Here is a 27,790-nt window from a genome sequence, read left to right on the forward strand (position 1 = left end):
AGCATACATGAGTTGCATAGCCCCAATGGATAACAAGATGATGATGCATGGTGTTATAGAGTTTCTTGAAGATATTTGTGAATTCAGAGGAATCATGTTTGACTATGGAGCGGATGTGGCAAGTGGACGACAGGAGTTTAGCCAGGAGATGCTGCAGAGCAAGATCAGAATCAGCCATTTATTGAATGTATCTGAAAGAGCACCGAGATCAAAGCATGATTGGTGATGCCGTGGCATGAGCTTGCCGCTGCCTTTCCTCATGCTTCTACTGCTGGTCAAGCGCTGCGGTTATGGCCTCAACCTTCTGTCGCTCTTGCATTCCAAAAAACACACAGGTGAATCTGTTTGGAATGCATGCCTTGTCATTAACAAACACGTACTTGATTCCCCGTTCTTCGCAAAGTGAAGGGAGATGTGTAATTAGGTCCATGGGTGTTGTGTCAGCAGTCAGCACCAGCAGGCCTTCCGACTCCTGCTCTATATGCCTTAGGCACTTCTTTATTCCTGTCACCAGCATGGCCTTGTCTGCATATTCATTGGCCAGAGCGGCTATCATTTGCTCTGTTGTGCCCTTAGCAAGAGGATGTGCAATTGGAATCATTCTGGGCAAAATTTGAATGCAGTTAAATCGAAATGCCTATGCAGGCAATAAATGTGTTTCTGGCATCCCTCTGGTTGAATGTCTATCAACAACTTCATGACCACAAAGGAAAAGGATTATGTTGCTGAGTGTCTAAGGAAAAACGTGAGGTACTTCCGGTCAAACATTGACTGTTCTGCTCTATTTGATCTGAATGCTGGAAAAATCGAGGTCAGGGAAGATGAAGGAGAGCTCCGCAAGAGTGTGTGCTTGGTTTTTGGAAAGAGGGGGAAGAAGTCGTCGAAGGCGTCCAGGATTTCATTTGGAATTGAGCCTGAGTGTGCCAGGGCAGAGCTCCGAAATGCACTCATGCTTGAAGAGGTAATTGACCTGTACACAATCAACAGGTATTGCAAGATAAACGAAAGCGACTTTGAAGAGAACAGAAGGCTGATGTCATCAAGAATGCAGTCTAGCTTTGGCGTATTTGTTACGAACCGAAAGTTTTTCTGGTTTCTTAAGGGATATTTTAAATATGCAGACGAGAATGAAAAGCATGAGATTCTTAATCACTTGCAGAAGACGTTTCAGCATGTGAAAGATGTGCCTGATTTTTATGAGCTTATTGGATCATTGGTAGATGACATCCCGAAGATGTCTTGCGAGTGCCTTGACTCTGGATTTGTATCTACATTTCTGTTCTTCCCAAGCGGAGTCATTCTAGCAACGCTGTTTCTCCTGCAGAACAATGAGCTTTGCGATGCTATGTATGAGTCGGCAATTAGTAAGTCGACTGAGTCATATCCAAGCGACAGATACAGCTGGCAGTTCTTTTCGGTGCTTGTCTCGTTGGTGGATGCAGCGAAGCAGACGGAGATTGTCAGGCTTTTGAAGCCATGTATCATTGAAGCAGTTAGCAAGTACAATGAACCAGAGGAGTGCCATGTAAAACTATTCTTGGATGCAATAGGAATTGGAATAGAGGAGATACAAGAGATACCCGTGTGATTTGTATCTGATTCAAATAAACCTTGTGATATAATGAGTCTTATGTGTGATTATGAATATGATACACTATTTATTTGTTCTATTTGTGGCTCTTCGTTTATGTTCGGCATCCTGCTCTTTTTCATCATCGAAGCGTTCTCTCAGGTGCTCAGAGCTCAAGTATTTGTTCCCAAGGACTTCGTCCGCCGTTATTCGTTTGCACGGATCAACGCATAGCATTCTGCTGACTATTTCTACTGCTGATGCATCGTGCTTTTCCATTATGCTTTCTATTCGCCTCGGCGATTGCGGCAGCTTGAAGCTGTGGATTCCTGCAATGCCCTTGATTCCTGGGTATGTCTTTTCGTTTATTGATCCGCATGCATGGATGATCATCTCGAGCTGAGCAATCTCGGTGCTTCCCTGGAAAAGCATACTCCCTAGGTACATCTCGACCAGAACACACCCCATCGACCACACATCCACTGCATATGTGTAGTTTGGGAGTCCCAGCAGAATCTCAGGTGCCCGGTACCAAAGAGTCACCATTCCCGGCGTATACATTCCTGAATTTGTTGCATGCCTTGCCATTCCGAAGTCCGCTATGCTCACATTCAAGCTCTGATCCACCAGAATGTTTGCACTTTTCAGGTCTCTGTGCATTATTCCTTTGCTGTGCATGTAGCATATTCCTCTTGCTATCTGCAGGAACACATGCCTGATATCGGCAGTATCCATCTTTTTGCTCCTGATAAACTTGTTGAGGTCATAATGCACATATGGAAACACCATGTATATTTTTCCTGAGTGCACCACGAGCTCAATCAGCCTGATGATGTTTGGATGGCGCATATCCCTCAGTGCCTGGATTTCCCTTATTGTTGTTATTGGTATTCCGTCCTCTACCCTGTTGACTTTCTTCAATGCATATCGTCGTCTGTTTCTTTTTGCAAGGAGTACCTGCCCAAACGTGCCTTCGCCCACTGTCCTGATTATTTCATACTCCATGGTTGTTTGTGTGAATTTTTGGGAGGCAAGTATCTCGCCTTCCTCTGGCTGAAGCATGGCAGGGAGCATCCAATAAGTTTTATTGCATGCAGCGCCCTCGTGATGAATGCAAGGGAGAGCCAGGTGTTGAGGTCGGCCATTGAGAGCATTGACAGCATGCTTGATGAGATTGAGTATGTGGCGAACTTTACGTCTGTATATCATTATGGCGGGGATAGGTGGCTCAAGATGAATGTTGAAGGGACACTTGTGATGTACAGAAGAAAGAGCATGCCATTTATTGTTATCCGTGTGCTGAACAGAAAGAGTCTGGACGACTTTGTGTTTGAGTTCAGTGAAGACACCAAGCTGGGGATGGGGGAAAGCTTGATGACGCTGAGCAATGGAGATGGAGGAGGGATATATGGGCTTTGGTTCAAGACTAGTGAGTGCCCGAAGGAAATCATGAGCCATTTGAAGAAAGAGCAGTTAATAGTGGAGCAGAAGCCACTCAACAGGCATGATATAGAAGAATGAATGGCATGGATAAATGAAATGCATGAATACACACGGACACAATAGATGCATGATACGAAGCAGAGGATACAAAATTAGCAATATTTGTGATCCCTAGATGACGATTCTGTATACACAGATAATGAGGAAGAGCGATTATAGGATACTTTCTGGAGAATACTCTCCACAGAGCAACTCTTTGAAGCCGGGCAATGATGTAGTGAAGGAGCTAAGGGATGCAGTGAAGTCTGTTCCGAGCGAAAGCAAGCAGATGCACACGGTGAGCTGTTCGGATAACAGATTTATGTTCTATTTTAAGACGGCCTCTGGATTGGTGATTGCAGTGATAGGAGATCGGTATGCATCATCCAAGCTTGAGAGCGGGTACATGGAGCAAGTGATCGGGATGTTTGCGAAGATGTACAGTGATGATGCAAAGGCCACATACTATGCGTTTGATCCGACGATCAAGAGTGTTTCTGATAAGTTCAACAGGGACTCGAGCTATGAGCAGGGAATGACTGTTGTCAAAGAAACAAAAGGGGCGCTTGCTGAGTCTCTGAACATGATAACAAAGCGAGGTGAGAACATCAACAACCTGAACAAGCTTGTTAGCAAGATGGCTGATGAGGCAAAGATGATGCAGAAGAACATACACAGGATGCATCTTAAGAGTATGCTCAATGAATACTGGATATATGTGGCGTTGGCTGTGCTTATGGTGATGTTTCTGTACTATGTAGCATATTAAATGTTAGTTTGATAAGTTTGTGTGTTGTTCTAATATAAATGAGTAGCAGAGTGATGATGGATGTGGACAAATGATGCAAAGCATCCCTTGAATGAATGAGAGTGGGGACGAGCCAGAGCAGCTTGCTGAGGATGGAGCTAATGATGCAGAGATGCCAGAGAAGAAGATGGATTCTGTGATGAAGAAGAATAAGAGCGTAGATTACTCGCAGGTGCTGATTTCTCAGGCAGAAGCAGTCAGGGAGTGCAGCAAGGAGGAGATTAGGCGGTTCACCAAAGTTCCAGTGGAGGTGGAGACGCTTGGAGGCGAGCCGTTGGTTTTTATGATGTGGGCTACGGAAAGCAAGCCTGTCCATAGGAAGAGGCAGTTAGAATCTCGCAAGAGCACGTTTGATTGTGAGGTGTGTGACAATGTGTTTGATACATCTAAAAAACTGGAAGCACACATTAAGAGTGTTCACAAGAAGCCTGGCGAGTCTGCCAAGACATATATTTGCTCTGTGTGCGGAAAGGGATTCGATGAAGGCCGGAAGCTTGCACTGCATTCGAACTATCACAAGCCTTAGGCAATAAAGTATGTGTTTATTGTTATATTTTTGCAGTGGCATTTAGAGCTTGCGAGCTATGAATGATGTGATGTGTCGAGATGGAGTTTGTATTGCATTTTGTGACAGGCATGCAACAATCATAGAGGCTTAAAAGAGTTGCATATGCATGACAAAGATGAATGATGTGCTTGTAGATGATGAGTATCTGGTTAAAATATTGAACGATCTTTTTGATGTCGAAGAGTATGGTTATGCTGCCAGTGTATCTCTTGCCTATCCATGCCAAGAGGATGCAGTGTGCAGTGTGTGTCTTGATAGAATGGCAGGCGGGCTTATTTTTCTTGCATGCGGCCATCGGTTCCACTCGAAGTGTATCGAGCTGTGGCTAGAGGAAAGAAAAAATTGCCCATATTGTAGACAGATGGTAAGCAGTTGAGTGCTTGCCCTGATCTCCCTTGAGTGCATGAAATGTGGAAAATACAACATTCTATATGACAGCCACAATTATAATGAGTTCAAGGAGGCTGGCGCCATAGATACACTAATGCAACAGGATGCATTGCCACAACAAGCAGATACAAAGCAAGGCGATCTAAGCCTGACACATGAGGCATCCGTTGTGCTATTGGGTACCAAGTATCCAAAGCCTAGACCAAGGCTTACATTCAGCTTTATTGCAACAGCAGAAGCAAATGTAGTCAAGCTTTTCTTTATTACAATCACGCATGCTATGCGAAACGGAATATATTATGGATATGATTCTTCTAGTGGCTGTGTAGTTGTATCTATAGCAAAGCTGTGCCCAGGAAGAAGATACCAGATGTACGGAAGGCTTAAGGGAAACAAGACTCGCCTCCATTGCATCTGGGCACGGAAGATTTGCTACAGAAGCATGTGCCATCAAATATTCTGAGATCCACATTTTACATAAACATGCGTCATATCGATATTTGTGTACACCAAAACATTCTTATCTTCTTTGAAATCCACAAATAACCATCAATTTCATTCATGCATCAAGTAAATACAAGCAATTGTGTTAGATCAACATAAATTTAATAGAAATTCAGGTACTTACTTCATAATAGATCCTTTCTTAATCATTTGCTTATTGCCAGACAACTGCGTCTTGTTCATCTTCATCGACCTTGAAATTATGTTCTTTGCTCCAATCTTCCAGCTAGGCCCAGCTCCCCATTTCTGATCCTCTACGTTTGTAAGCTTTCCAGCAAACTTAGACTTGATCGCATTGAGCATTCGATCAATCGACTCAAACTGTGTATTCATCCACCCATATGTCACACCCTTCGATACAGATCCATTTGCCTTCCTGTCATCCGTCACCCTGGTGCTTCTACCTACCTCTCCCATTCCTTTATCTGCTCTGCTGCATTCATCTATCGACCCTGAGTTTTCTGTGCCTCTGTCCTGCGGCAGTCCCTCAATCTCTATCACCATCCTTCTTCTAGCTGTATTACTCTTCTGCTTCATTGCTTTGTCTTTTCGTCTTTCAAACGGTGTTTCAGTATCTATTACATCCTCCATGGCCTCTGCCTTGCCTCCAATCACGCTTGAGTATGTATCTTCTTCCTTATTTACTTTCATTCCTCTCTCCTCAAGCCTGTGCTGATCATTCGTTGTCGAGTGCATTATTTCACTCTCGATCTTTTTCGCCATCGACACCTTTGCCTTATAAACTTCACATGTCCGGTCAATCACCTCCATGTACTCTTGCTCTTCAAACCTCCCGTCTATATTGAAAAGCTTGGAATTTGCTTCAAACTGGTTCCAGTCTTTTCCCTCCTGCGATGCTTCAGCATGGCTCTGCATTTCTCCACAATCTTCTACCATACTTCCTCTTGCCCCACCTGCACTTGATCTTCTTGCATTCGAAATCTCAGAATCAATTCTAAACTCTCCCTCCACATGCTCAGACCCATGAATGCCTGTGCTCCCGTCACCATCATCCTCAGCCGCACCTCTCGCTTCGCCATCCTCAACCCTTGCCACCCCTGCAATATCACTCTCGGAAATCACAATCGTAGGAAACACAATCTTCGAGTTCGACTCAAAAAACGCATTCTCAAGCTTCACCATCCCGTCCTCGTTCGCAAAAAACGTCCCTATCATTCTGCTTGGGTTGTTCTTGAGACATATTGCTATCCTGTAGCTGTTCATTGCTCTAGGGGCTGCTTGCCAGATGTTTAAATATTTCTGCATCAGTGCGTATGCATATGCGCTTGCCTGTGACCCTCGATGGATGATAGCTTCTATGCCCTACAGGCTGTGCTTGAGAGGCATAGTATCCCCGAGTTTCCGACGCTTCTGCCTAACGAGTTGAGAAGCGATGAGGTTGTAAAATACCTGCAGCCACTGTATGCAGATGTGATTGCCGAGGTGGCCAGCAACAATGACATGCTTCCGCTTCTTGCATCATTTACCACAGTTCCTGAGGAGCTGGACATCAATGAAGTGGAGACACTGCTAGCTGGGCATAGGCCTGCCAAGGGCGACTTCTTTGCACCTGAAGCACACTGCTCAGCATCTTCTACTCCAGTGAAGAGCGAGTATCCAGGATTCTCAACGGCTGCTGGCGCAAAGATCGCCAGGAAAGATCAAAAAGGCAAAGAGGACGTCGATAACGAATCAAACATCGAAAGCTACATACTTGACAGAATCAGAAACGAAATACTCGAAGCGGCTGTAAACGTTGCCTGGGATGACATAATAGGCCTGGAAAACGTAAAAAAAGCAATTAATGAAATAGTACTGTGGCCAATGCTACGCCCAGACTTGTTTACAGGGCTTAGAGGCCCGCCAAGGGGATTGCTTTTGTTTGGGCCGCCAGGAACAGGAAAAACAATGATAGGAAAGTGCATTGCAAGCCAGTGCAAGGCAACATTCTTTTCGATCAGTGCGTCATCGCTTACATCGAAATGGGTTGGAGAGGGTGAGAAGATGGTAAGAGCATTGTTCTACCTTGCAAGGACAATGCAACCGTCCGTGGTGTTTATCGACGAGATAGACTCACTGCTGTCTCAGAGATCAGACAACGAGAACGAGGGCAGCAGAAGAATAAAAACCGAGTTTCTTGTGCAGTTTGATGGTGCATCAACCTCTGGAAACGACAGAATACTGGTAATCGGTGCAACAAACAGGCCGCATGAGATAGACGAGGCTGCAAGACGAAGGCTGGTCAAGAGAATATACGTTCCACTACCTGAGCCTCTAGGCAGAAGAAAAATGGTGGAGCATCTGATCAGGGAATATAACAACATCCTTGGCGATGCAGATATGGACAAGATTGCACAAATAACCGAAGGATACTCTGGATCAGACATATTTAATTTGTGCAGAGAAGCATCACTGGAGCCTCTGAGGGAAATCGATGACATAAATGACTTCAAGAGTGACGACACAAGGCCTATCAATCTGGAGGACTTCAGAAAGGCAACGAGGCAGATCAGAAAAAGTGTCTCAGAAGGAGATCTAGAGACATATCTTGACTGGAACTCAAAGTTTGGCTCTGTGCCCTAATATATTCATAGGCATCGTCGTGATGCATTAAAGCATTTGTGCTACGGCAGCTAAATGCTTATCGCAAATACAATAAAGAGCATCATCAATAAACAATTACACATCAACAGGCTAAAGCGGTTGGCCAACCACGTATAGATTCTTGAACTCATGTAGACTTACGGGTATGCTTTCGTCTGAGCTGCTATTGAAGCGCTCAGATAGTAATAGAATTGTTTTCTGTTTAGCAATGCATATCTGCCGCATGAACTCATGCTCAAAATCATTGAACTCGCATGAGAACACTACAAATACACAGAAATCATCAATTCTGCTTGTTATTACATTAAATGCATGATGCTCTTCGATAGATATTCTTACTCGTCCTTTCAGCCTCCTCAAATGCTTCAGCGAAAATGGAAAGCCTGCGCTACTGTGGATTACTAGCACTTCAGGCCCGCATTCATACAGGACATCATACATCACAGTGCTTTTATGATCATTAATGCTATACTTTATATTGATGCACCGATGATATAGATTACCACGCATATTCTCCGCTAGATTCGTCCCTGCCATGCTGTTGGGCATATTGCCACTTCTATTGTGCATGGTAAAACAGGTTTAAGGGTTGATAACAACAATGCACAGCAAAAACAATGAATACAAAAACACTTCTGCTGATTGTATCAAACGAGTTATGCGAAAGATTCTGCTTTTATGGACTGCGATCACTTCTATTCTCGTTCCTGCGAGCAGAATACCTGCTCTCTGTTAGGAGTTCAACTGCATTCCTCCACTTATTCATTTCAATGAGCTACTTGTTTACACTGCTAGGCGGTATTGTGTCTGACATGGTACTGGGAAAGTACAACACGATAGTCACTCTGGGCTCTGTATATCTGGTAGGCACTTTCTTCCTTACATATGCATCCGTGCAATATGCATCTCAGGTGCTGATTCTAGCAAGTCTAATGCTGATATCGCTCGGAACAGGAGGCATTAAGCCATGCGTTGCTGCATTTGGTGGAGATCAGCTTGGACAGGCTAGCTTATCAGGCAGAAAACGGTTCTTTGATCTCTTCTATTTCGCAATCAACATCGGAAGCATGGCCTCAATGATTCTGTCGCCGATTCTATCCGATGTTGGATGCCTTGGAAAGCCAACGTGCTATCCGCTGGCATTCGGAGCATCAAGCACGCTACTCGGAGTGTCCATGCTTCTGTTTATTTCTGGCAAAGGCTCTTATATAATAAAGCCTGTAAGGAAGCAGCAGCTTGCAGATACATTTAGAATGGTTGGCGCAGCAATAAAGACGATTGTCAGGAAAAAACAGGCGGTAGGCCGAGACAAAACCGCCGGAATATCCACTGCATCTGAAAAAGCACATTATTTGGTCTCAGCAGATGACCAACAGAAGCTCGTGCAGATTTCCAAGGTGCTTTTGCCTGCTATATTCTTCTGGATGCTGTACGACCAGCAATCGTCGTCGTGGGTCGAGCAAGGCTCTAAGATGAGCACACATGCAACTATACTTGGCATGCAGATTGACATTGTTCCCTCACAGATGCAGGCATTCAATTCGATATTTACCTTGGCATTTATTCCAACCTTCTCAAAGGCAGTCTATCCAATGCTTGCTGCAATAGGCATTTCTCTTCCACCAGTAGAGAGAATGAGTGTAGGAATCGGACTGGTGTCAATCAGTTTCTTCATGTCCGCATTCATACAGCACAAAGTAGATGTGCTTGCATACAATCACCAGCAGTTGTCCATCCTATGGCAGTTACCTCAATATGTTTTGCTGACTGCCGGAGAAGTAATGCTGAACATAACAGGCTTGGAGTATGTCTACTCTGAAGCACCCGAGTCAATGAACTCGTTATCGCTATCAATGTGGCTGTTAACTGTGGCAGCAGGAAACATCGTTGTTATGCTTCTTTCGCTTGTTGATGTGATTGCTTTGCTGTCTATTCCACATCATGATACCAGCAGCTTCATACTCTACGGTGTCATAGGTCTGTTTGCATCGATCAGAATGTTCTTGGCAAGAAAGCCGGCCAGTAAATAGCAATAGCAGCAGGTCTTTGTATATGTCCTAATCCATAATGCAGTGCAAAGCGCCTATACATGCATTCGCACGACTAGCCATTATACAGAGCGTGGCAGACCCATGCCATATGATACGAACAACATTAAAAACACTATTTCTACTGCTTGCCAACATTCTTATGCTGATGAGCTGCTGTGTTCTTGGGACGCTCCTTACATCCATAGACAACTTTGAGGATGCTTATCGCAATATGAACGAGCAGTTCACATATCTACTACTGCTTGCAAACACAGGGCTTGTTGTGTTTACGTTTGTGATTGTACAGAACTTGAACGACTTGTTTTTGCGAAGAAGCCGCTCATCAAGAGGTGTAGAGACAAAGCTGAAGGTGCAGTGGATCCTTGTGTTTACTGCCATGGCTTTCCACATTGCATTTCTTATGCCAGCCGTGGCCACGAACATCGACAAGCTTCTGAGCATAGATGCAATCCTGCTGATGATAGTTGGTATATTTGCGTTACAGGTAAGTGAATGCATTAATTTTAGATCGCCAAGCTTGTTATCATATACTCAATACACCCAGATCTGTTTGGATCGCAACAGCGAAGAAATATCCAGGAGCACATCGACAAGACCGAAAGAATGTCCGAATATGCACTCTAGCACAGAGCCAGCTAGCATAGAAGGCACACACAGAACCAGAGCTGCAAAGATGCACATGCAATTCATGGCATTCCCAATCAATAGCAAAAAGGATATACAAGAGTTTATTGTGCTAATTAAACAAGGGCATAGACATAGTCAGGCCTGTATCTTGTCATCAATTCTGCTTTTAATCTTGGACAGGATGCTACGATACCTTGTGTTGTCACACACCACTCCGCTAAGTGTGTTCATTCCCATTTCCCTCACAAGGTGTCTGATCTTTTTACCGATGTTCATCCTGTACCTTTCCTCCTTGATACCAAAGTCTTCCAAGACAAGCCTTGATTGCGGCGAATGCATGCCTAGCCTCAGAAAGTTGGCGGTCATCAGAGAAAAAATAAATCATTTATTTATACTTTGTGTTTCAGGTGTATGCGCGTTTCAATACCACAACTATGCACAAAGCCAGTAAGTACTCAACGATATTAACTGCCACATTCGACCATAACGTTTAATTACGGCAAAGCTCGTAAATTACCACTTTGCATAATTGCATTTCATTTATTGCAAATGATCAATTAATCACGTCTTGATTATGCTATGGATGTACACAAACACATGCTTGCAATAGCACTTTCGCTTGGCATGCTAGGACTGAGCATTGCACGTGCATTTTTCAGAAGGCATTCCATAAAAGACAAGCATGTTCTGATTGTTGGGGGAAGTAGCGGGCTTGGGCTTGCCTTTGCAAAGATACTGAAGAAGGCAGGCAATACAGTTACAATAACATCGCGAAGCATCGAGAAGCTTGCTGCGCTGGAGAAAGAGTGGGGATTCAGGACCAAGATGATGGATGTCGGCTGCATAGGCACATGCCTTGACTCCACGGCATACGAATACATATTCTGTTGTGCAGGGATTGCACATCCATCATATTTCATCGACCAACCGTTTGATCGTTTTCAAGAATCTATCAGCACAAACTACCTGGGCACTGTTGCAGTTCTGAGTCATTATGCCAGAGTCAACAAAAGGCCGTTTGCGTTCATCATGGTAAGCTCCACTTTGTCGCTGTTTACATTTCCTGGATTCGGATCGTATTCGCCATCCAAAGCTGCACTCGTGTCTCTGTTTTACACTGTTCGGGATGAAATGGAAAAACTGGGCATCTATCTTTACATATACAACACAGCATCCATTCTGACGCCTGGATACATCAGAGAAAATGCAACAAAGCCGTCTTACACAAGGTCAATCGAGGAAATGTCGGTTCCGTGTTCTGCAGAGCAGAGAGCCATGACGTTCCTGAATGCCATGCACACAAGAAGGGCTGTTCCATCAGATACATTCACATATCTATGCCAGATCAGGCACGACTGCGAATGCATGATTGACTACCTTCTCTTTCCAGTTGCTGTAGTCGTGGTTTGTGCATCAAAAGCATTTTGTAAATGGAGATTCAGAAGAGTATAAACAGTGTAAATTCATTGCACTTATCAACACTCATGTATATCCCATACATCCCTTCATCACAGCTCAACTCAAACAAATTTAATAGAACCATTCGACTCAACAATCATCTTCTTACCATTCAAAACAGTCTGCTCAAACAAATCGCTGGCAAATCCCCAATTCACAACAGTCCACCAGCTCCTTATGTACTCAATTCTCGAGCTTTTGTACTTCAGATAGTATGCATGCTCCCACACATCCAATCCAAGTATCGGGATCATTCTTGAGTTGCTCATGCATATTGTATCCTGGTTGTATGTCTTTCGCACCACAAGCCCATCCTCTTCAGGCCTGTAGCAAAGCCAGACCCATCCAGATCCAAAAAGCGCGGCTGCACTCTCATTAAACTGATCAACCATACTTTTGTGCGATCCAAATGACTTATTAATCATCTCACCAAGCGCACGGCTTATGGGTTTGCTTTTGCCCGATGGACACATCATCTTCCAGAACAAGCTATGGTTGTAGTGTCCTCCTGCAAAGTTGGCTATCGACTTCCTTATGCTTGTTCGGACACTTTTGATTCCACGACTGTTCTTTACATAATGCATCAGCTCCGATTCTTCAAGGTTGTTGCTTTCAATCACATTCTGCAGGTTGGTGATATATGCTTGATGATGCTTGGTATGATGGATCCGCATCGTCTCTTCATCAATCACAGGCTCAAGCGCATCATATGGATACTCAAGTGCAGGCAGCGTCAGCATGATGGGTTATCGATTGTTTACATTATTTGTGCATCGGTGCAGCCATGGATGCATTATTATGAGTCTCAATGCGCTACTGTGTGCCATACTGCATTGTTGTGCTAGAATGCATATAAGAGCCCTTGATAGCCAATAGATAAATGAAAGAGAATGTGATCTGTGTACAGGTTCCTAGAGATCCAAGAACAAAGAAAATCGCATTTGTGAGTGAGATGCCCAAGATGCTTGCTGGCAGAGTTGACGGTGATACTTGGGCCAAAATTGTTTCTGAACTAAACAAGATACTGCAGGATGCCGAGCCTGTGTCTTTTTTGTCGTTCCTGAAGACTGTTCTTGTATTTCCACTGTTGATTGGCCGTCGTAAAAGCGTATTTGACGCAGTCGATGCATATCTTGAGTGTGCTAACCTGTATCTGAAGAGCTGCGGAATATGCATCCTGCATCCTGGCATTCATCAATACATCGAGCTGGAGCTGGAGCTGAGATGATGCCGGCGCTATACTGTTCTCGCTTCTTATGCTTATTTTGTGCTGGCCTATGCATTGCATTGATCATTTTGTTAGTGTGCGTATGGATAAATGCACTCATTAAAAGCGTGAAATGAGTCAGAAATATGCATCCTTCAAAATGTACAAGAAAAATGCGGATTTTGTGGAGTGCGAACATCAGGTGCTGAAGTACTGGAAGGAGAACAGGTGCTTTGAAAGAAGCTGCGATATAAGCAAGGGGAGGCCGAAGTTTACTTTCTACGATGGCCCGCCTTTTGCAACAGGACTGCCGCATTATGGACACATTCTTAGTGGAACAGTCAAAGACACAGTGACAAGGTTTTTCTACCAGCAAGGATTTGATGTGGACCGCAGGTTTGGATGGGACTGCCATGGGCTTCCTGTTGAGTATGAGATTGACAAGAGCCTTGGAATAAGCAGCAGGGAGGAGGTATTAAGGATGGGAATAGCAAAATACAATACGGAATGCAGAGGAATTGTGATGAAATATAGTAAGGAATGGGAGGCAGTGGTCGAGAGACTTGGGCGATGGATAAGCTTTGAGAATGGATACAAGACGATGGATTTGGACTTTATGGAGAGTGTGTGGAATGTGTTTAAGAAGCTTTTTGAGAGAGGGATGGTATACAGAGGGTTCCGAGTGATGCCGTTTTCAACAGCATGTTCCACGCCGCTGAGTAATTTTGAGTCGAATCAGAATTACAAGGATGTGAGCGATCCGTCTGTTCTGATTGCCTTTCCGCTGCTTGAGCAACTTGAGGGGCAGAAGGTGAGCATGGTTGCATGGACAACTACACCATGGACGTTGCCGGCCAACTGTGCGCTTGTGGTAAATCCAGAGCTTGTTTATGTGATGTTTGAGCACAAGGCAGGATACTATTTGATGTGCGAGCAACGAGTCGGGGAGTATTTCAAGGATGTAAGAGTGGTCAAGAGGATGAGTGGAAGTGTGCTAGAGGGTTTGGAATATGAGCCGCCGTTTGGGTATTTTGAGGAGTACAGGCAGAAGGGGTTTTTCAGGGTGCTTGGGTCTGGATTTGTTACGAGCACAGATGGAACTGGAGTAGTGCACTGTGCGCCGGGATTTGGAGAGAGCGACTACAATGTGTTTGTTGAGAAGGGATTGATACGTGAAAACGATCTTGTGCCGTGCCCTGTTGATGAGAATGGAAGGTACACGGAAGAGGTGAAGGAATATGCAAAAATGTATGTGAAGGACTGCGATAAGAAGATTCTGGATGCTATAAAATGCAAAGTAATGATGAACAGCAGGATAGTGCACAAGTATCCGTTCTGCTGGAGGTCTGATACGCCTCTTCTATATAAGCTTGTTCCGAATTGGTTTGTTAAAGTTAAGGACCATGTCGGCAGGCTTTTGCGTAATAATGAAAAGATCAACTGGGTGCCTGAAGGGATCAAGTACAAGAGGTTTCATAACTGGCTGGAGAATGCAAGGGATTGGTCGATTTCTCGGAACAGGTTTTGGGGCACACCGATACCTCTATGGGTTACGGGAGACTATGAAGATGTGATTTGCATTGGATCAGTTGCTGAGCTTGAGGAGCTGAGTGGGAAGACGATTGTGGATATACATCGGGAGAGCATTGACGACATTGTGATAGTTATTGATGGAAGGGAGTACAGGAGGGTGGATGAGGTTCTTGATTGTTGGTTTGAAAGCGGAAGTATGCCATATGCACAAGACCACTGGCCTTTCAGTGAGTCTAAGAGAGGTGCAGAAGGAAGTAGTGGCGGAGAGTGTGTGGAGGATAGAGTTAGGAAGATGGGGATGAGTGGAGATGGCAGCCTGGTGAAGAAGGGGTTTCCAGCGAACTTCATTGGGGAAGGCCTTGACCAGACACGGGGATGGTTCTATACGCTGCATGTGATATCGTCGCTTTTGTTTGATCAGCCAGCGTTTCTGAATGTGATAGTGAATGGAATAGTGCTTGCAGAGGATGGGCTGAAGATGAGCAAGAGATTGAAGAACTATCCAGACCCGTGCCATATACTGAATACATATGGAGCAGACTCTTTAAGGATGTACCTGATATCCAGTCCTGTTGTTGAGGCTGAGAATCTAAGATTCAATGAGAACGGCGTGAAGGATGTGCTGAAGACATTGATTATTCCGTGGTACAACTCTCTAGGATTTTATATTGAGAGCAGGGATGGATTGAAGAGTGCAGAGCTGCTGCATGATGCGGAGTTGCACAGTGGAGCACTTGCACTTGATGAATGGATCAAGAGATCGCTGGGAAACTTTGTTGAGGCTGTGGAGATAAGAATGAGAAGATATGAGCTTTCTGGAGTGCTGAATCTAGCGCTTGGATTTTTGGATGATTTATCGAACTGGTACATCAGGATGCATAGAAAGGAGATTAAAGCAGGACATCATGGAGTGCTTGGAGAGGTGCTGGCAATGTTTTCGATTGCAATGGCGCCATTCACTCCGTTTTTCAGTGAGTATTCGTACCAGTCAGTGATGCCTGGAGAAAGCGTACACTTCCAGAAGTATCCTGAATGTAGAGGAGGAAGACACGTGTTTGAGGAGGCAAAGAAGGTGATATGTGCAGTGAGACGGCTCAGGGAGGCAAATGCAATATCGTTGAAGACGCCGCTTAAAAGCGTGATGCTGTTGAGTACCAATGACTTTTATGGCCAAGTAAAAGAGTACCTTGATGTCATCATAAAAGAGTGCAATGCGCTGGATGTGATTCACAAGGAGGATGATTTGAGCATGCTTGAGATTGGCGTAAAGCCGAACTTTCAGAGTTTAAAAAACAGTAATGGATGTATGAAGAAGAAAATGGAAACTATACGAGGCCTGTCGAAGGAACAGATTGTTGTGCTGATGAATACATCACTGGATGTTGATGGAGTGGAGATTCTGCCGGGCGATGTGCTTATTAGTAAGAAGATCTTATGCGAGTCTGGAATATCTCAAGCATTTGACGGGTTTGGCATTATTATTGATAACACAATGAATAGCAAGGTTATTGAGATGAAGGCAGCAAGGGAATTCCACAGCTACATTCAGAAGCTCCGGAAGCACGCAGGGCTGAGAGTGAGTGATGCTGTGGATGTGGATGTTGAGTGTGCTGAGCTTAAAGAAATTGTTTCGAAGCATTTTGGAATATCATTTGGTGACTTGGGTATTCTAGCGGGTGAAGGCACATATGAATACAATCAGTCTGTGTATCGTGTCCGTCTCTACAAGAGACACTGATCAGATTGATGATGGAAATCATATTGCAAGGCATAATATATAATGAGTTTGTTTTATTAAATGGTTTCCTCGAGAGAATTGTGCTTTAGCTTATCATTCCCTGTTTAGTTTCGTTTTATGAGGCAAAGAAAGTCGGCTATTCTTCTTTCGTAATCATCGATCTGCTGGCTTAGCCTATCCCTTTCATGCATGTTGCATTCTTGGCTGATTTGTGCTTTCAGATCATCCACTTTCTCTTGGAGTTCGTTCATTGGCAGCAAGTATTCTTCTCCAACCCGAGATTGGAGGACATCTATTATCTTTCTCTGCTTGCTTATTGTTGCATTCTTGCATTTTATTGCCTCGTTTGCTTGCTTCAGCATATCTCTTGTAGTATTCAGATCGTTCTTTGCTCTTGAGTTCTTGCTGCACAGCTTTGTTATTGCCTCAGAAAACCGGATGTTTTCATTCATCAGTATTCCAAGCTCCCTTTCGGTCTCTTCATTCTTTCTGATCTGTTGCTTGTAATTCTCAATTGCCTCTTTCATGCCAAGGTTTTCTTCATGCATCTCATTCACTTTTTGCTTCATTCTTTCAATGCTCTGTTTCATGCTCATATACTCGTTTTTAGCATTATTCAATATTTGCATCATTACAACTGGCTGCAGCTCACTCAGGCCTCCATTCTCAATGATCATTTTCTCTCCATTGCATGCATCGCTGCTTATCTGTTTCATACCATTCACAATCAATTCTTCATTCGCTCTCAATGCCTCAATTTCCTTCTCTCGACTTGTAAGCTCTCGTGAGCATGCATCAAGTTGTCTTGTCAGGTCGCTGCATGCTCTTGACAAATTCAGCTCCACCTCAAGCACCTCCCTCCTTGTCTCTGCATACATCCTTCTCAGCTTCTTACCAATCACAACAACACATTCAACATCATCCATCATTTCCTGTACATCCTTAATCATGCTGCATACATCTACCATCCCGTGCATCTGCTTGCATTCTACTTGCCTATGCTCCATCCTTTGTGCCCTATACTTATCCACAGGAAATAACGAGTCTCTGTCACGCATCTCCTTGCAAACCATGTCCCTTATCCTTGCAGCATTTCCAATGCATGCCTCTTCCAATATCTGCTTCATAAATGTCTTGTCAAAATACTCCCTTGCAAGCAACTTCTCAACCTTCATGTTCAGCTTTGAATATATCTCATAAATACTGCTAAGATACACATTGTCTCCCGTATCTGCATTCTCAGTAGAAAAATCTCCACAGCCAAACAGCTCTTCACTCCTCAGGTCCTCAGTGCTTGCATCTTCATCCGTGCACTGATGCTTATCAATTGAAATCCTCATGTCAGAAAGCGAAAGAATGTCGAGTCCGTTTGCAATGTACTTTCCCAACTGCTGCGATGTGCTTGGAGACCTTAGTGTGCCTGTAGTTTGATCTTTACCAGACAGATATGCAGAATGTGTTTTTTGAGTGCTTGCATGCTCTTCATCAAATACCTTTGCAAACTGCATGGGAGCAATGCAAAGCCAAATCAAAGCATCAAGCAACAATTATTCTGCAATTTGCGCCGCACAATCACACAGCAACAGGCAGCCCTTGATATGAACTCGGATAAAACTCTGGCGATAACTAGCATAGTTGCACACATCGATCACGGAAAGACATCGGTTATCGACAGCCTGATTGCTTCTCAGGGACGAATCTCAAAGACACTTGCAGGCTCGATCAGGTTTCTCGACACAAGAGAGGACGAGCAGGCAAGAGGAATAACCCTGAAGCTGAGTGCGATCTCGTTGATGCATAATGGGCAGCAGCATGTATTCATTGACACGCCAGGGCACGTTGACTTTGAGGCACTAATTCAAGTGAGCTCGATACTGTCAAACAGCTTTCTGATTCTTATAGACATCAACGAGGGAATAACGCCCCGGACGCTTTCGCTTGTCAAGTACACAAAGGGAAAGCGGTGCGTGCTGATGATTAACAAAATAGACAAGATCAGCTCGCCAGAAGAGATGTATGGCAAGGCCACGGCTGTTGTGTCGGCAATCAACGGGCTAGTTGGCAGTGATGTGTTTGAATGGAAACGAAACAATGTTATACTATGCTGTGCAACGATGTGTTATGGAATCAGCAGCATGGGCTTTGAGAGCGCTGTGCAAGCAAAAGGAACAATCAAGGATGCAATCAGGTTTATTTTCCATTTGCACAAACAGATTGATGATGGCGATATAAGCAAGCTGCAGGAAAGGTTCATCATATGCGGCAGAAGCAAGAAAAGCATACTCTCGACGATTCTTCCACTGTCTGATGCAATATTCAGTTCGGTCAAGTATGATGGCATTGATGAATGGAAGCTGTTTCTACAGTCTGATGCTGTAAGTCTAAGAGCAATGCCGTTGTGTGGGGCACACTCGCCCTCTGTGATGGGTGTAACGGTATACTCGGTTCTGAAGAACTGCGGGGTGTATTCAAGAGACTCGTTGCTTTTTGTAACAAGAATCTTCCATGGCACAATAAAGACGGGCCAGTCTTTGTTTTCTGTCAACAGCGAAAGCATTGCTGAGTTTGTGATTGAAGGCTTGTATTGCTTTGGCATAAATGAATTGATTGAGGTTAAAGAGGCATCAGGGCCTGCATTAGTGTGTATCCAAGGAAATGTGATGAAGAATTCGTTGATTACGGATGTTCCCACACATTGGATGGACTTCCAAAGCAAGGTTACGCCTTTCTACAAATTCAAGGTTGTTCTTGAAGATCCTGAGTTACTAGATGAGCTGAAGAGTGTTCTGCGTGTGATGTCATGCACTGAGCAATTTCTCAAGGCAAAGGTCAACAAGTATGGAGAGGTGGAGGTCTCGTGCACAGGAAAGGTGCAATCTGAAAAAATCATCACGGACCTGGTGCATTCGGGACTTGAATTTTGTGTAATGGGTTTAGACGATCGCTTCTGTGAGTATGCAATTGAATGCTCTAGTGGTGTGTTTGAGATAGAGAAGCTTGTGCTCAAGGTTGAAGTGTGCAAGTCGATCGGAGAGGACAATTGCTCCAGCCAATATAAGGGATGGAGAGATCGGGATGGAAACGAGTTTGTGGTGGCATCGGATGTGCTTCTACAAACAATCAGCAGTGTTCTTGAAACTTTTGTTTCGTGCGGCCCACTGATCATGGAGAGGATCCACCAGACAAGATTCGTTATTGATTTGCAAGGGAGTACCGAGGGTATTGAGACAGACGCATTGTACTCGTTTGTAAGGCAGTCTATTTCGTCTGTGTATCTTTCATGTAGGCCAATGATATCTCCATCATTCTATGAGTGCACGGTATCTGTGCAGGAGGAGTTTGTTGGAGAGACATACAAGTCTCTTTCCAGGCACTGCTGCATTGTACAGAGGGAGGAATACGAGGAATGCACTGGATTCTGCGTGATTGTTGCACTTGTTCCACAAATGCAGTACTCTGTGTTTCTAGAGGACATTAAGATCAGAACCAAGGGAACAGGATATATGCTTCTGAAGGAAAAAGGACACATATGTGTGCAAGATGCCATGTTCAGCAAGTATATTGATGAAATAAGAAAGAAGAAGGGAATGATGACTGAAGAAAAGATTGTGCAAGAGGCGTCTAAGCAACGAACACACAAGAAATAAACCGATATCAAAAAGATTCTATATTCACTACCCACCAAGCAGATACGACTTCAAGGTTATTGCAACAAAAATGCATACAAATACAAATGTTCCCATCACTGTTCTGTACGAAAGCACCTCGGGATTATATTCCTGCAGTACAATGCTTCCAACAAACCTTCTATCGTTTGCCTTCCATCCAGGCACAATCACCTTGGTAAGCCTTCTTCCATTCACAGGCTTTGGAGGAATTCTTCCGCATCTTCTCTTGCTACTCACAGACAAAACAGGTATGACTTCCTCAATTGACATTTTTGATCTACACACTGGGCAGAGCCTGCATCCGCCAACAGATTGCGACCATGCATATATGCATCCCCAACAATAAAGATGCCCACAGAACGTCACTACTGGATCTTCAGGAGACAAATAGCATATACTGCATGCATACTGCCCTGCTTCATATTGCACTCCAGACTCTGCATCTAAGTCTCCATGCATGCCATGACTGCTTCCCATCTCATGATACTCATTAAGGTTCTTCAAAAACCCATCTATTTCCATGGGATATCCGTTCTATCCATTAATGAATAACCGTCAGAGCTCTTGCTATGCATGCAAAACCGTATCTCTTACACGCATGGCTCTTTTGGATATCATATCATGCTCTCCTCATCAATGCACGGCCATTCGTATTCCGCACTAATCATAAGCATGCCAACCACTCGAGCATCCCATCGTCACCAATCAGCATGGCGCTGCTCTACATTTTATTCATCAATCCAGTTCACTCTATATTTTGCTTCGCCACTGCTTGCCATCATGGCTAGCAATCGACCAAAAAACGTAGACATCTCTCAAAGCATCGCATGGACTCCGCACAAAAGCAGCTGGCTCATCCATCCACTAGCACTCGCTCTTATCCACCTCACACTCTCCATCGCAATCGATCCAAACACCAGTTTACAGCTTGCATTGATCATTTACAACATCTCAACATTCATACTCTTCCATATGATCCCCGGCATTCCATTCAACAACAGATACTCAACTCACACCTTCTGGGAACAGCTTTCTGAGCAGCTTGAATCATCCCCAGGCCTCATATTCATATCTATCTTTCCAATCATTGCATTCTTCACAATCAGCCTCGTTGTCTACTGGCGTACTGCTTTTCTTTATGCATGCATCGCATCTCTGGCCCTTGTGATAATCCCAAAGTTCGGATTCATGCATCTAAAGCGCATGCTCAGTATCAGCAAATAGATCACATATCAAATAAACACATATCACACATCAGACCTGAGCATCCTTATTCCATCATCTCCATGACCATCTCCTTCTTCTTACCGTAAGACTCTCCTCTGTACTCAACACACTCCAAGACATCCATCGCAGGCTTTGCCAAGCTCAACAGCACAAGAGCCTCAACAAGCTCAAGCACCAGGAACTCCTCTACTTCTCTGAATCGCCCCTTCTTATCCACAACCCATCTTACAATCTGATGCAAATCCGTATCGCTCATTCCAAATGCATCCGCAAACACCTTCACAGATTCATCCGCACGTCCTCTCTTTGTGTAGAATTTCATCACGTGCACCTTGATCTGCAGATTCCCAGGATTCGTCTCCACCGCCTTCCTCAGAAAATACTCCGCATTGTCAAGCTTCTCCGTCTTCATGTATACAAGTCCGCTGCCAAACATCGCCCTGTAGTTGTCTTCATGCATGCGCAGTGACATGTTGAAATACTTCATCGCATTGTCATACTCGTTCCTTTGGATAGACTCATATCCGAGAAGCGTGTATGTGTATGCATCCTCTTCAATGCACAAGCTCCGTTTGAAGCACACAACACTTCTTTGGTAGTCTCCCTCGTGGCTGTAGAAGTTCCCAAGTGCTTTCCATGTATTTGCAGACCATGGCATGTGCTTGATAAAGCCCTTGCACAGGCTCCCAAGTTCTGCTGCATCCTTGCTGTGCCAAAGAACAGTCGAGTAATAGTCCATGTTCCTCACAAACATCGGGTCCTTCCTTCTAACCAGCTCGAAGCACATCTTGCTCTTCTCGTTCATCCCAAGATTGAAATACATCCTTGCTGCATTGCTGATGAAATACGATCCAATTCCAGGCACCTTCTCCAGATACTTCTTCATATACTTATTCAGTGCACCGTCTCTCTTATCAACACTATCATGCAAATACTCCTCAACCACATCCTTCAAGCCTGCACATTGCTCATTCATCCTCATCACACACGATTGTGCCTTGTTCTCTTCCAAAAGGTTCTCCAGTGATGAAAACACATACCCTTTGCCCAAAGACCTCTGGTAACTCTCAATTGCATCTTCTCTGCTACCGCAAAACGTGTAGAGATCCCCGAGCAGCGAGTACAAATACTCTGCATCCCCTGCATCAATAAACATCTCCCGAATCCACTCGGCAGCTTCAGGATCATCCCCAGGCTTCTTCTCAAAAATATCTTCAATGCAGCCAATCGCTTTCTTGTACTCCTTCCGTTTCTTGTAGCATAGACACTCATAGTACTTCGAAGTGTATGTGTTTATGCTCTGCAGATGAAAAAGCGCCCTCGAATACTCTTCATTCATATACAGCAGTATCCCCATCAGAATCTTGAATTCGTCTCCGTACGGAAGCATGCATGCACAGGCAAAAATCCCTGTCTCATAGTTCCTGTATCTAATCGACTTCAGTATCCTACTGGTCATCAAATCCATCGCGCTCATTTGGGGCACTCTGCATCCTTCATTTCAATCCATACACTAAAAATAATCAATTGCTCCATTTATTCTCATCTCGTACACTGCACTGCCTATCCCTGCCAGTATTCAGCACACATCGACCTGAAAACACTCAAGAAACGAAATCGTGCGCAGGTTCTCCTCCTGGAAAAACATCTCGTCCTCAATCACCCCAGCTAGCACATCCATCTTATTGCTCAATCTCTCGTAGTCGCAGATCTCTCTTTCGTACTGCCTGCATATCTCTTCAAAACATTCTATAAATATAGGAATAAACTCCTTGATACTGAAAAACTCCGTCATCGCATCAATCACCTCCCCCAATGCCCCTCTATCAAGATCAAGAAATGCATGCTCAAGCTCCCCTTTCTCCTGTATATAGCTCATCACTGCAAAAATCTCCTGCATATCTCTCTTCCTGATTGCTCCCATCATCGACCTCTTATACTCAAACCTGTTCAGCTTGCCTTCAACTGCACTGTATCTCTTTCTCAGCGACTTCACCACCTCAACATCTATTTCGTCCTCCAGATCGTCAACCTGCCTCTTATGTGCCTTTCTGCTTCGCTTGGCCTCTTCTTTTTCCTTCTGCAGCTTCTGAATCTCTCCATCCTCTAGTACTACCCATAATACATCGTCCAGTATGTCCAGGCTCTGTATCCCGCACCTCGTCCTTACCCTCGATATCATCACAAGATCCTTAGTAAACACACGTATGCTTGCATCAAGCGACGATGTGTACAACCTTCCCTCATAATACTTCATTCCCGTAACCTCCTTGATATGCATGCTCTTGCCGACCTCTTCAACTTCGCCATTGCCATTCACTTCAATCACACGAACTTCGTTCAAACATGCAAATGCTACCTTAAGCCCCCCAAGCCCACATACCTTCGACACTTTGCATCTCGAATCATACGAAAACATCCTTTCTTGCCTATCCAGCCTGTATCCATTCACATATCCATCATAAGATCCAGAATACAGAATTCCCTCCACCACATCAATCCCTTTCACATAGTCCCTGCTATCAGAAACAGTCCAAACACTCTCCTGCTTCCCTATGTCAAACACCTTGACTGTCATGTCATCACTGCAGCTCACCACTATCCGTCCATCTACTTTCAACTCATTTACTCTTGCTGTGTGCTCGAAATATCTTCTCAATGTGTTTCTTCTGTTAACAACCACTCTCACCTGGCCAGAATCGTCTCCACACGCAATCACATCTCCATCTGTCGCTATGCATGCTACGTTCCTATCAAACTTGGCAACTATCTTTGTATCTTGCTCGCCATATACATTTCTCACCATGATTGCATTCTTTTCAGATCCAAGCAGTACTCCGCTCTTTGTAATGCACATGCAAGCAACTTCATGCTTATTCTGATAGACCGTCTCGAAGCATTCGCGTGAAAAATCCATTATCCCAAAATTCTTGCTTCTGAAGTACACCATATGGGGCTTGCACACCAGCAAAATAACTACAAATACACAGGTGACGATGTCGATGCAAACGAAGCAATTCGCCTGCTGAATACATACATCGCATCAAAGAAACACCACGAAAACACATCGGTTCAACAACAAGACCAGGCCATATTGACAGACAAGTGCATTGACATCGCTGCATCGCTGACCCCACCAAGGCAACATCCAAAAACTGCATATGCAGACGAACTTGAAAGGTATCCCGTCGTCAAAGATTAGCCGCTGCATACAACTAAGCTGGAGAGCTGTCTGTACTTCTTATCTTTGTGATGCTAGTATAATGCATTGCATGGCATGACAAATAAATAAATAAATAAATCATGCTGCTCATCAATACACACTCATCAATCCATTGGTTAAACACCAAAGCACCCAGCCCAGATGGACAAGAGTTACAGCGATACATCAAAACACTCGTGTCCAGGGACAAGCAGCAGAGATGCCGGAAAACTCGATGGATGCAAAGAGTGCCCAAATGCCTCGCAATGTGCACAGCCAAGACAGCTGGACCCAGATATACTGTTTATTCAGCAAAGACTGCATGATGTAAAGGCAGTAGTTGCAGTGATGAGCGGAAAAGGTGGAGTTGGAAAAAGCACAATCACCAGAAACATAGCGGAGGCGCTTTCATTGATGAGTATCAGGACATGTGTATTGGATCTGGATCTGTCGGGTCCAAACATCCCGAAGCTTACCGGAACAAACGATCAGGTAATGTGTGAAGTAAACAGCTCAATCAGGCCAATCAGAGTCAACGAGTTCCTCAGTATTGTCTCGATTGCATATCTGGAAGAGAGTGAAGATCAAGGAACAGTATTCAGCTCTAACTTGAAAACAGGCATAGTGAAAAAGCTGCTGAAGTGCTGTGATTACAAAGATATAGAGGTGCTACTGATAGATACGCCTCCAAATGTCACAGACGAGCATTTGGGAATGGTTGAGTTCATCAAGCCACGGCATGCAATACTTGTATCTACGCCACAGAGGTTTTCATTGCAAGATGTAGTGCGGCAGATTGGATTCTGCAGAAAGACAGGAATACGAATCATTGGGGTCGTTGAAAACATGAGAAGATTTGTGTGTGCATCGTGTAATCATGAGGCAGAGGTGTTCAACAGTGTTGATGTGCAGAAGTACTGCATAGAATGCGGGCTTGAGTATATTGGATCTATTGGCTTGAAGCAAAGCATTGCAAAACAGTCTGATCTCGGAATGCCTGTGCAGGAGGAGATTTTCCGCAAATTGGCATACATAATTGTATCAACGTGTCTAGAAAGCAATCAAACAGCAAAAAGCAGTTCTTAAGTGCTTTACAGCCTGCAGCAGCATTGTTCAGCAACAATTATAAGCTATAAATAATATATATGCACAGCGATGCATTTAGTATTAGCTATGCACTCATACTTTGCTTGTATACGGCTTCCTCTAAATTGAACTATATTATTGTTTAATCCTTATGCTGAAGTTTAGCAACTCCCTGTACTACTTCGTTTACAGTGTTCATTGCACAATCTTGACTGCTCAGCTTGCTTATGGCCACCTCGAATGCTTTCGACGTGCTCTCCAGGATCGTTGCGTTCCCATTGCTAACCACACAAACCTTGTTGAAAAACGAAAGAAGCTCAAGGTTGTGAACAATTGCTATTACCGTCATGCTGCTACACAAATTCACAATCATGTCGATAATGCTCTTCTCTGCTTCTTTGTCAAGGCTCGATGTTGGTTCATCCATCACAAGCACCTCCGGATTCTTCAAAAGTGCCCTCAGGATCACAATCTTCTGCCTCTCCCCTCCGCTGATGTGCTTTCCAGACTCTCCAACATTTGTAAAGTATCCCTTCTCAAGTCTCATTATGCTGTCATGCACATTAAACCTCTTTGCAAGCTCCACAACTGCATAATCAGACACACTGGGGCACCCATACTTGATGTTGTACATCACTGTCTCGTTGAAAAGCAGCGAGTTCTGTGGAACATATCCCATCATCCTGCTAAACGCCCTTTCCTCTATTGCCATAATGTTGACCTCATCGACAAGAATAACTCCTTGCATTCTATTAAGCTTTAGCAATGCCTTGAGAATCGTCGACTTCCCCGATCCGTTCGATCCAACAACCGCAACACGGTCTCCTTTATTGATCTCTAGATCCACTCTATCAAGCACCCGCTTGTCTTTATAATAGCAGCTGACATTCCTGAACACAATACTTGTCTTGAGCTTTCCCAGGCATAGCCCGACTCCGCCCTTCATATCTCCATCGCTAAAAACAACCTCTTTGATGCTCAGCATTGCCTCAGAAAGCCTGCAGTATGTGTATCCAAGATTGCTTAGGTTGGCCAGCAACATCCTGCTCATCGTCACATAGAACAGCAGCACTCCTTTGTCCATCTTGCCCCACAGAATCCCATATGCGCCAAGAGCTATCACAGACGAATTCATAAATGCAAATATCAGCTTCTGAAGCATGTTCAGCAGATACAGTCCTCTGAACAGTGCTGTTCCGTGCCTCTCAATGTCCATCAGCCTTCTATCGTACCTGCTTACCTCTACATCATATCCATCAAACGAAACCACAGCCTCGTGATTGCTCAGCGTGTCATACATAAGGTTCGACGCACTGTTTTCTGCTTTGTTCAGCATCCTCCTAACCACGTTTCTCGACAGCGCTATCGATATCGTCACCATTGCATACAACACCACTGCAAACACAACTATCCCAAGCGCAATCACTCCAAGATTCCAATACACAGAGCACCAGATAAGCACAATCGACACAACCATCGGCAGAATGTTCTGCACAAACACTTCCACAAGATCACTCACCGCCTTGCTCTTCCTGCCCACAATGCTCTGTATCGTTCCTGTTCCATAGCCTTCAAACTCCTCTGTCTCCAGGCGTATGAAGTGCTCAAAAGTGGTCCGCAGCGTGCTCCTATACACCCTCTGCACAGTGCCTGCAAAAAAAAAACCCTGCAGCTCACTGAACATTATGTCCATCAGCGAAACCGCAAGAAACATAACAATGCTTCCGTATGGAACAGCCTCGCTGCCCAGGCCATCAGAGATACTCGTGATGCACCCTGCAAGCCGTGTCTCAAAATACTTCCCCACGCATATGCTCAGAACCACAGGAAACAGAACTACCCTCACTTGGGGCACTACAAACACATATTTCCCCAGAATCCATCCAATCGTTCGGCATTCTCCAATCTTGTTCTTCATGCCCATGCCCAGATGTTTTCAAAAATATTTATTGTTATTGAATGCCAAGTGTTTTGGAAGTGTCATCTGCATCGTCAACAGCTGCACAACATCTGTTTCATATGTAAGACAACCACATTCACTGCTGTAAGCACATGCACAGAACTCGT

At 44.3% G+C, this 27,790-nt stretch overlaps 26 protein-coding genes across 26 annotated transcripts; 16 read left to right on the forward strand and 10 right to left on the reverse strand.

Moving 5' to 3' along the window:
- Positions 1 to 37: 37 nt before the first annotated feature.
- HK407_12g17500 (uncharacterized protein) lies at positions 38 to 226 on the forward strand (the record flags this gene model as incomplete). Its single annotated transcript, XM_060421701.1, has 1 exon — positions 38 to 226. The coding sequence occupies one exon, from the start codon at positions 38 to 40 to the stop codon at positions 224 to 226; it is 189 nt and encodes a 62-aa protein (XP_060276076.1).
- Positions 227 to 265: 39 nt separating this feature from the next.
- HK407_12g17510 (putative ribosomal protein) lies at positions 266 to 601 on the reverse strand (the record flags this gene model as incomplete). The annotated part of the gene is made up of 1 exon (XM_060421702.1): positions 266 to 601. One exon carries the CDS (start codon positions 599 to 601, stop codon positions 266 to 268), a length of 336 nt encoding a protein of 111 aa, XP_060276077.1.
- Positions 602 to 679: 78 nt separating this feature from the next.
- HK407_12g17520 (uncharacterized protein) lies at positions 680 to 1,588 on the forward strand (the record flags this gene model as incomplete). Its single annotated transcript, XM_060421703.1, has 1 exon — positions 680 to 1,588. One exon carries the CDS (start codon positions 680 to 682, stop codon positions 1,586 to 1,588), a length of 909 nt encoding a protein of 302 aa, XP_060276078.1.
- Positions 1,589 to 1,654: 66 nt separating this feature from the next.
- HK407_12g17530 (protein kinase) lies at positions 1,655 to 2,632 on the reverse strand (the record flags this gene model as incomplete). Its single annotated transcript, XM_060421704.1, has 1 exon — positions 1,655 to 2,632. One exon carries the CDS (start codon positions 2,630 to 2,632, stop codon positions 1,655 to 1,657), a length of 978 nt encoding a protein of 325 aa, XP_060276079.1.
- Positions 2,633 to 2,677: 45 nt separating this feature from the next.
- Positions 2,678 to 3,091, forward strand: HK407_12g17540 (dcp1-like; the record flags this gene model as incomplete). Its single annotated transcript, XM_060421705.1, has 1 exon — positions 2,678 to 3,091. The coding sequence occupies one exon, from the start codon at positions 2,678 to 2,680 to the stop codon at positions 3,089 to 3,091; it is 414 nt and encodes a 137-aa protein (XP_060276080.1).
- A 97-nt stretch (positions 3,092 to 3,188) lies between these two features.
- Positions 3,189 to 3,821, forward strand: HK407_12g17550 (uncharacterized protein; the record flags this gene model as incomplete). Its single annotated transcript, XM_060421706.1, has 1 exon — positions 3,189 to 3,821. The coding sequence occupies one exon, from the start codon at positions 3,189 to 3,191 to the stop codon at positions 3,819 to 3,821; it is 633 nt and encodes a 210-aa protein (XP_060276081.1).
- Positions 3,822 to 3,912: 91 nt separating this feature from the next.
- Positions 3,913 to 4,386, forward strand: HK407_12g17560 (uncharacterized protein; the record flags this gene model as incomplete). The annotated part of the gene is made up of 1 exon (XM_060421707.1): positions 3,913 to 4,386. One exon carries the CDS (start codon positions 3,913 to 3,915, stop codon positions 4,384 to 4,386), a length of 474 nt encoding a protein of 157 aa, XP_060276082.1.
- Positions 4,387 to 4,534: 148 nt separating this feature from the next.
- Positions 4,535 to 4,804, forward strand: HK407_12g17570 (putative RING finger domain-containing protein; the record flags this gene model as incomplete). The annotated part of the gene is made up of 1 exon (XM_060421708.1): positions 4,535 to 4,804. One exon carries the CDS (start codon positions 4,535 to 4,537, stop codon positions 4,802 to 4,804), a length of 270 nt encoding a protein of 89 aa, XP_060276083.1.
- A 27-nt stretch (positions 4,805 to 4,831) lies between these two features.
- On the forward strand, positions 4,832 to 5,281 carry HK407_12g17580 (uncharacterized protein; the record flags this gene model as incomplete). Its single annotated transcript, XM_060421709.1, has 1 exon — positions 4,832 to 5,281. The coding sequence occupies one exon, from the start codon at positions 4,832 to 4,834 to the stop codon at positions 5,279 to 5,281; it is 450 nt and encodes a 149-aa protein (XP_060276084.1).
- A 161-nt stretch (positions 5,282 to 5,442) lies between these two features.
- HK407_12g17590 (LsmAD domain-containing protein) lies at positions 5,443 to 6,546 on the reverse strand (the record flags this gene model as incomplete). Its single annotated transcript, XM_060421710.1, has 1 exon — positions 5,443 to 6,546. The coding sequence occupies one exon, from the start codon at positions 6,544 to 6,546 to the stop codon at positions 5,443 to 5,445; it is 1,104 nt and encodes a 367-aa protein (XP_060276085.1).
- A 78-nt stretch (positions 6,547 to 6,624) lies between these two features.
- HK407_12g17600 (AAA ATPase) lies at positions 6,625 to 7,905 on the forward strand (the record flags this gene model as incomplete). The annotated part of the gene is made up of 1 exon (XM_060421711.1): positions 6,625 to 7,905. One exon carries the CDS (start codon positions 6,625 to 6,627, stop codon positions 7,903 to 7,905), a length of 1,281 nt encoding a protein of 426 aa, XP_060276086.1.
- A 111-nt stretch (positions 7,906 to 8,016) lies between these two features.
- Positions 8,017 to 8,463, reverse strand: HK407_12g17610 (uncharacterized protein; the record flags this gene model as incomplete). The annotated part of the gene is made up of 1 exon (XM_060421712.1): positions 8,017 to 8,463. One exon carries the CDS (start codon positions 8,461 to 8,463, stop codon positions 8,017 to 8,019), a length of 447 nt encoding a protein of 148 aa, XP_060276087.1.
- Positions 8,464 to 8,543: 80 nt separating this feature from the next.
- On the forward strand, positions 8,544 to 9,956 carry HK407_12g17620 (proton-dependent oligopeptide transport protein; the record flags this gene model as incomplete). The annotated part of the gene is made up of 1 exon (XM_060421713.1): positions 8,544 to 9,956. The coding sequence occupies one exon, from the start codon at positions 8,544 to 8,546 to the stop codon at positions 9,954 to 9,956; it is 1,413 nt and encodes a 470-aa protein (XP_060276088.1).
- A 109-nt stretch (positions 9,957 to 10,065) lies between these two features.
- On the forward strand, positions 10,066 to 11,055 carry HK407_12g17630 (uncharacterized protein; the record flags this gene model as incomplete). Its single annotated transcript, XM_060421714.1, has 1 exon — positions 10,066 to 11,055. One exon carries the CDS (start codon positions 10,066 to 10,068, stop codon positions 11,053 to 11,055), a length of 990 nt encoding a protein of 329 aa, XP_060276089.1.
- Positions 11,056 to 11,183: 128 nt separating this feature from the next.
- On the forward strand, positions 11,184 to 12,056 carry HK407_12g17640 (dehydrogenase; the record flags this gene model as incomplete). The annotated part of the gene is made up of 1 exon (XM_060421715.1): positions 11,184 to 12,056. The coding sequence occupies one exon, from the start codon at positions 11,184 to 11,186 to the stop codon at positions 12,054 to 12,056; it is 873 nt and encodes a 290-aa protein (XP_060276090.1).
- A 68-nt stretch (positions 12,057 to 12,124) lies between these two features.
- HK407_12g17650 (iron/manganese superoxide dismutase) lies at positions 12,125 to 12,802 on the reverse strand (the record flags this gene model as incomplete). The annotated part of the gene is made up of 1 exon (XM_060421716.1): positions 12,125 to 12,802. The coding sequence occupies one exon, from the start codon at positions 12,800 to 12,802 to the stop codon at positions 12,125 to 12,127; it is 678 nt and encodes a 225-aa protein (XP_060276091.1).
- Positions 12,803 to 12,942: 140 nt separating this feature from the next.
- HK407_12g17660 (uncharacterized protein) lies at positions 12,943 to 13,290 on the forward strand (the record flags this gene model as incomplete). Its single annotated transcript, XM_060421717.1, has 1 exon — positions 12,943 to 13,290. One exon carries the CDS (start codon positions 12,943 to 12,945, stop codon positions 13,288 to 13,290), a length of 348 nt encoding a protein of 115 aa, XP_060276092.1.
- Positions 13,291 to 13,402: 112 nt separating this feature from the next.
- On the forward strand, positions 13,403 to 16,540 carry HK407_12g17670 (class I tRNA synthetase; the record flags this gene model as incomplete). The annotated part of the gene is made up of 1 exon (XM_060421718.1): positions 13,403 to 16,540. One exon carries the CDS (start codon positions 13,403 to 13,405, stop codon positions 16,538 to 16,540), a length of 3,138 nt encoding a protein of 1,045 aa, XP_060276093.1.
- A 104-nt stretch (positions 16,541 to 16,644) lies between these two features.
- Positions 16,645 to 18,048, reverse strand: HK407_12g17680 (uncharacterized protein; the record flags this gene model as incomplete). The annotated part of the gene is made up of 1 exon (XM_060421719.1): positions 16,645 to 18,048. One exon carries the CDS (start codon positions 18,046 to 18,048, stop codon positions 16,645 to 16,647), a length of 1,404 nt encoding a protein of 467 aa, XP_060276094.1.
- A 90-nt stretch (positions 18,049 to 18,138) lies between these two features.
- Positions 18,139 to 20,187, forward strand: HK407_12g17690 (elongation factor Tu; the record flags this gene model as incomplete). Its single annotated transcript, XM_060421720.1, has 1 exon — positions 18,139 to 20,187. One exon carries the CDS (start codon positions 18,139 to 18,141, stop codon positions 20,185 to 20,187), a length of 2,049 nt encoding a protein of 682 aa, XP_060276095.1.
- Positions 20,188 to 20,214: 27 nt separating this feature from the next.
- On the reverse strand, positions 20,215 to 20,730 carry HK407_12g17700 (uncharacterized protein; the record flags this gene model as incomplete). Its single annotated transcript, XM_060421721.1, has 1 exon — positions 20,215 to 20,730. One exon carries the CDS (start codon positions 20,728 to 20,730, stop codon positions 20,215 to 20,217), a length of 516 nt encoding a protein of 171 aa, XP_060276096.1.
- Positions 20,731 to 20,781: 51 nt separating this feature from the next.
- HK407_12g17710 (ORMDL protein) lies at positions 20,782 to 21,432 on the forward strand (the record flags this gene model as incomplete). The annotated part of the gene is made up of 1 exon (XM_060421722.1): positions 20,782 to 21,432. One exon carries the CDS (start codon positions 20,782 to 20,784, stop codon positions 21,430 to 21,432), a length of 651 nt encoding a protein of 216 aa, XP_060276097.1.
- Positions 21,433 to 21,478: 46 nt separating this feature from the next.
- Positions 21,479 to 22,912, reverse strand: HK407_12g17720 (uncharacterized protein; the record flags this gene model as incomplete). Its single annotated transcript, XM_060421723.1, has 1 exon — positions 21,479 to 22,912. The coding sequence occupies one exon, from the start codon at positions 22,910 to 22,912 to the stop codon at positions 21,479 to 21,481; it is 1,434 nt and encodes a 477-aa protein (XP_060276098.1).
- A 102-nt stretch (positions 22,913 to 23,014) lies between these two features.
- On the reverse strand, positions 23,015 to 24,385 carry HK407_12g17730 (uncharacterized protein; the record flags this gene model as incomplete). The annotated part of the gene is made up of 1 exon (XM_060421724.1): positions 23,015 to 24,385. One exon carries the CDS (start codon positions 24,383 to 24,385, stop codon positions 23,015 to 23,017), a length of 1,371 nt encoding a protein of 456 aa, XP_060276099.1.
- A 414-nt stretch (positions 24,386 to 24,799) lies between these two features.
- HK407_12g17740 (NUBPL iron-transfer P-loop NTPase) lies at positions 24,800 to 25,723 on the forward strand (the record flags this gene model as incomplete). The annotated part of the gene is made up of 1 exon (XM_060421725.1): positions 24,800 to 25,723. One exon carries the CDS (start codon positions 24,800 to 24,802, stop codon positions 25,721 to 25,723), a length of 924 nt encoding a protein of 307 aa, XP_060276100.1.
- A 142-nt stretch (positions 25,724 to 25,865) lies between these two features.
- Positions 25,866 to 27,647, reverse strand: HK407_12g17750 (ABC transporter; the record flags this gene model as incomplete). The annotated part of the gene is made up of 1 exon (XM_060421726.1): positions 25,866 to 27,647. The coding sequence occupies one exon, from the start codon at positions 27,645 to 27,647 to the stop codon at positions 25,866 to 25,868; it is 1,782 nt and encodes a 593-aa protein (XP_060276101.1).
- Positions 27,648 to 27,790: the final 143 nt, after the last annotated feature.

The sequence above is a fragment of the Ordospora pajunii genome, assembly GCF_021821965.1.
Source record: "Ordospora pajunii strain FI-F-10 chromosome Unknown Cg_12A, whole genome shotgun sequence".
Classification (NCBI taxonomy): Eukaryota; Fungi; Microsporidia; family Ordosporidae; genus Ordospora; species Ordospora pajunii.